Source organism: Pygoscelis adeliae, unplaced genomic scaffold (genome assembly GCF_000699105.1).
Source record: "Pygoscelis adeliae isolate BGI_AS28 unplaced genomic scaffold, ASM69910v1 Scaffold114, whole genome shotgun sequence".
Taxonomy (NCBI): Eukaryota; Metazoa; Chordata; class Aves; order Sphenisciformes; family Spheniscidae; genus Pygoscelis; species Pygoscelis adeliae.
In genome coordinates this window covers 4,640,825-4,646,072 of record NW_008824587.1, presented here as the reverse complement: position 1 = coordinate 4,646,072, position 5,248 = coordinate 4,640,825, and the positions used below count along the sequence as shown (strand labels likewise).

Sequence of the window (5,248 nt, the reverse complement as noted above, 5' to 3'; positions counted from 1 at the left end):
TCTTCTATAGGCACGTGTTAAGGCATCTGGTGAATAGGCTATAGTCACTCGTTACAATGGTAGCAAAAGTGTTTTCAAAAGCCTCTATAAGGCCACAGTGTAGTCTGTTTTTAAAGTTCCTCTATAAAGAGTCAAAAGTAGCTGGAATAATTTCCATCTTTCAGACTAATCCGGGATCAGTTGCTAGAAGGAGACTTCACTCTGAACATGAGGCTGCTACAGGTAAGGATTAAATATAGTGGGCATAGGGAGCAATTTGAAGAGTCTTAAAATAGTACTGTGAGAGAGGGTGATGGTATGAGAGAGGGTGTGCCAGGCTGAAGAGAAGTACTGGATTTCTGATGTTTGCATGCAGAAAAATCTTAAGGGATCTTACAGCATGCTCGTTACTGGCAGTGTGAGTCTTTTGCTTGTGCACCCATTCTAGCCTACAGAGAAATGGTCATAGACTGGAGGTTTTTAATATCTTTTGGTTTGCAAAACAATATTTCTAGCAAAGATGTGAAACCCTATGTAACAGTGTTAAATTTATTGGCCAGAGGCTTTTGTTTAGTTCTGAGATGTGTGAGAGCCCAAGGTTGAAAACGCCTGCGCTGAACAGTAGGATATCTTAGATTCTGCCAGTTCCTGCTTTGGGCTGTGCAAGGTACTGGCTCTGATAAGGCTTTCTGGCATGAAGATAGCTCTTGTAGCAGGCCAGCTTACTGTACCCTTGGAGTAATTAAAAAAAAAACAACCAAAAAAAAACAAAAAAAAACACCAAAAAACCCAAAACCAACCAAAAAAAACCCCCAACCTTCTTGAAGGGTATTGAGGCTTGATCAGTTACAAAACAGGAAACTGTTAGCTGTTAGGGGAGTAACTGAACATGGCTGTATGTTATAATAATTGTCAAGGTTTGCCCTACTTAAGTGAAACAACACGCACAAGAAATGCTAGATAGTCACTTATATCACTTTGTTTCTTTGACATAGGATTATCCTATCTCTGATGTTCACCTGATTTTGAAGAAGGCAAAGGAACTTCAAGATTCCAAATAGTCCATGAGCCTAACAAAAGGTGTCAGAGAAACTGTATGGCAGCGGATCCCAGGAGATGCTCCTATGCAGTGTGGTGCATTAAAGCTCCTAGTGGTCTCTGCAGGACTTCAGGTTTTGTGTTTGGGCTACTAGCCACCTTGAAGACATCCTTCTACTCTATTTATTAGCTCAAGGACTGATTACTTTCCCATCTACTTGGGTCGTGTACTCCAGATTTTTTCAAATCTCAAATGCCTCTATGCTGCCAAAAGCAGTTCTTTGTATCGTTTTTAATGACTTTAAGTTTGGGGAGAAAGAAACCATCTGTCTGCATATCCCTGAAGGGATGGACTCCTGTATCATGGAAGTAACACATGGAGTAACTTCTGATGGGGAAGAGACAGGCTGAGGCCAGTGGATTTTGGTGGGTGAGTATAGAAGGATCTTCCTCCTGTGAATAGAATGTTTCCCAATGAAGTCACGCATCCTGCCATTCAAGCAGCTTCTGGATTTTTCTCCCTCCTGTCTGCACTTGGCCGTCCCTGGGGTGTGCAAAGAAGATGATTGCATCAGTTTCTGGTGGATGTCATCTGATATCTGGCAGGTTGGACCCCTTTGCCTCGGAAAGAGACCTTGAGAAGCTGAGATGGGAGGACACGATTACAGCTAGCAGCTTTGTGCACTGGAACTGCCTGAATCCAGAATCGCCTTATCAGCAAGGTCTCCTTGAAAGCAAGACTCTGGTGGTTTAAATCAATGAGCGAAGTGAAGTTTGAAGTCAAGCCTTATTATGCACAGCCTTAGAGTAGGAGCTTGTTCCTGCAGGGAGCCTCAAGCTGCTTTCCTGGCTTTGAACTGGAGCATATCCAGCTACAATCAGGATTCTGAAATACAAGAAATGGGCATCTAGTCGTGTGCAATGAAGACAGCCATATTTAGGGGCTTATACAGTCACGGCACTGGGGTTTTCTGCCTCAGTGGCTCTTGCATAATATTACCCTGCATAAGCTCTGGTCACAGTAACCTTGATACTGTCTCATAGTACTTCTTGTCAGGAAAAGACATGGTACAGGTCTGACCTACAATTAAGAGTCCTTTTCTGGTGTAATCCAGTGGGCATACAAGCTTTGTCATTAGCTGACTGCTGGGGCTGATCCACTTTTCTGTGTACAGGTCCTGTTGGAGTCACAGTCCTGAGTTGGACACTTGTCCTCCTGAGAGGGAAACTGCTGCGTTTCAAATACAGTGGAGCAGGCTCAGGTGAACATCGACTAAGATGAACTACAGAGAGAACTGCTAACCTGCCAGCAGTGTCAAGCTGATCAGAAACTCTAATCTTCAGAGGGAGAAACTGCCAGCACCCAGGTGCTTGGGTTGTGCGGAAGACCTTGTGCGAACACTAATCCAGCATGCTTTTCCTTTTCTTTCTGTGCTGTGCTGGCTCACCTCTGCATAGCTGTTTGACACTGTGGTTTTCGGTATTTATGGGTATTGATTTGTTAAAGGTCAGTCATCTTTGCAAGATCTGCTTAAGCTGCTGATGGCCTAGAATCGCCCTAGCAGGAGGGATGTTGTCAGCCTTCAGCTTTTTTACTAGTGTTATTTCTTTCACTGAAGGGCCAGTTCTTTACAGGCTACTGTAATTCTCACAAGCGTGGGTGGGGAGACCAGAGGACAAGTTGATACGTGCACCTATGTTGTTTTTGGCAATCCCAAGCAATCTCTCTGCCTCTTGAAGATGCTCGAGTGACACTGGTGCAGCCAGGTGTTGCTGCTGTGGTGCAGCAAGAGCAACTGAAGACTTAAAACAATCTGTAATTAATACTTGTGGCTAACAGTATCCCTCTCTGCTGCAATCCTTTCTAGAGGGTAGAGTTTTCCTCCAAGAAACATGGAACTGATAGACCAGGACAGCTGTGTGATGAAGCATCCTGTCTGCTTTAACCACTGGATGGATGTTCTTCCTGCCTTGTATGGCTGAGCTATTCCAGGTGATCTTGTGGTCTCAGCTCTTGGGTACCCTGCACTAGAGAAGCCAGTAGTCAGACCTCATATGCCCAGACAGCTAGCTGGTAGGCACAAATGTAGAACCAGAGGGTCGAACTCTTAGGAAGAATTGGACCTCCTCCAAACACTTCTGCCTCAGAACTGCTCTAAATACTGCTGTAGCGCTCTCATGTTCCATGTACAAGCTCTGCTCGCACCTCCCCGAATACCTGGGCTGTCCATTTCAGGTCCCCCTGGCAAGCGCAGGGTTCCCTTATGCTGTATTTTCTTACTGCTGACAGGAGCATCCGTGAGGGTTCCTGCTCTGGGTAGCTAGAAGTCTCCTTAAAATAACCTGAGAAGGCAGCAGGCAAGTCAGGATTAAAGCATTACTTGTAGATGAACTTCTGCTTGTTTTCAGACTAGCGTTTGGGCCCTGAGGTTGACCTCCTGCAGTGGCGTTGCCCAGCTCTGAGCCAGGTGCCGTTCCTGTAGCATTACAAACACTTGAAGACAGCGGGGAGGTGGCTACTCAAGTAGCAGCGCAGGTGGCTGGCTGGGTGTCATGCTGTCTCCTCCCTTCCTAGGTGCTGAAGGGCTTATATTGTGCTGTCTTACTTCTCTTTAGGGGGCGATGGTGAGTGCTTTTACAAGGAGTCTGCAGTGGTTTAATGGGATGTGATGAGAGCTTTGGCTACTGGAAAGGTTCTCTGGGATAAATTCTGTAGCCTTGTCCAGACTATGGCTGCTAAACTGAGTTCGTTCTTCTTTGGGGAGAACTTGTAACAACTTTGATACACCCAGACAGGCTGGTTCCTACATGAAAAGCTGTTTTATGTTCCTGCTCATCCCTTCCTGTGTGGTAGTACTTCTGTTCTGCTGTTGAAAAGGGCTGTTGAAAGGAGTTGTACTTTTCAATGACTTGGGACATCCATTTCCTTATTCCAAGACTTTCTCCTTTCTTTAAAGTAAAACCAGATTTTCTGAGAGGAGAAAAGAAAGTCTTGTTACCAGCTTTTGGATCTCCTCATGGGTTTCCTTGGCTTCATTCCTCAAAGGTTTTTGGTGATTTACTTTTTTGTTGTTGTTGTTGAGGTCAGACGGTATTTAACTAGTGGTTCCTTGCTTGTGTGGCCAAGTAAGAACTGCTCCACCCCTGAGATGTTTCCACCTCTGATTTCTTTCAGTCCTCATCTGCTGCAGGAGCAGCGAGGTTGGCTGAAGTGGCAGGTCTTTGGGTTGGGACGTGTTAAGTCTGGGGTCCCTTGAGCACTCCTTGTTTCATAGGGGCCTAAACAGAGGGCGTTTAAATAACTCTTAAAATGCATTCCTCACAGACAGGACTACTGCCAGGCAGGGGAAGGGGGACCCATCTTCAGCTGGGAGGAAAAACAGGACACTGTGCTGAATGTGCGGAGAGATGAGCTTTCCCTGGGAGGAAGAGGTCTGCTCTACCCGCGTCTCACCGCAATTCAGGCTTCAGGAAACTTTGTGGCTTTGCCAATGAGGTAGAAGCAACAGGATACTAGAGATCAAGTCGTTGATGGTGGTCACTCAGAACACTGCTTCCGAGTTTGAATTTTGTGGTCTAACCTAGAATTATTCACACTTTGGCAGTGAGCGGAATGGAGGCCAGAAGTTGCTTTGGGGGAGTCTGGAGTGTTTGGGAAAGCAGGGGCTGGTTTCCCTTAATGAGTGTCAGTGCCTGTTTTAGCCATTTGGAGCGCTCTTCTAAAATGCCCTTTCCCTGAAAGAGAGGAACAAATAACACTTTTTTTTTTTTTTACCTTGTCTGGAAAGAATTGCCAGAACAGGGTCTAGAGAACACTTCATCACTCTAAAACTCCTTCTTTTATGCTTCTTTTTAAACACTATTTTTATAATGCTTCCTTTGACTAAACGGGTGGCTTTGTGCAAACGTCTCCTGTTGGTGATGTGACTCACGGTGTTGAGCTTGGAGTTAACGCTGCTACAGGCGATGACTACAGTATCTCTAAATGCCCTCTGCGATAGTGGCTGGGGGGAACCAAGCGACCGAGCAGCAGCAGTAAGCCGTGGCAAGCAGAGGCCCGGAGCGCGCTGTGGGTTTGTGTGTGTAAGCTAGCCTTGTCCCCATCGCCCTCTCCTCTTCGGCAAGATGGTTTCGGCTTTACCTTCGCCGGCCCGGCCGCTGCCTCGCTCCGCGGTGGGGGCTGGAGCGGGGCCAGCCGGGGGAGCGGGGGCCGGCCGCGAGGCAACAGCCC

General features: G+C 46.5%; 2 protein-coding genes across 2 annotated transcripts in view; both read left to right on the top strand.

The window, feature by feature from the left end:
• TBC1D13 (TBC1 domain family, member 13) overlaps positions 1-2,143 on the top strand; it is a 12,557-nt gene extending 10,414 nt beyond the window's left edge. The window contains exons 11-12 of the mRNA XM_009322195.1: positions 165-222; positions 975-2,143. Of these exons, the coding sequence (XP_009320470.1) occupies positions 165-222; positions 975-1,040 (124 nt within the window). The 3' untranslated portion in view covers positions 1,041-2,143. The remainder of the gene's footprint in view (positions 1-164; positions 223-974) is intronic.
• Positions 2,144-5,142: 2,999 nt separating this feature from the next.
• ENDOG (endonuclease G) overlaps positions 5,143-5,248 on the top strand; it is a 3,235-nt gene continuing 3,129 nt past the window's right edge. Inside the window, exon 1 of the mRNA XM_009322193.1 lies at positions 5,143-5,190. Coding sequence (XP_009320468.1) covers positions 5,143-5,190 — 48 coding nt within the window. The remainder of the gene's footprint in view (positions 5,191-5,248) is intronic.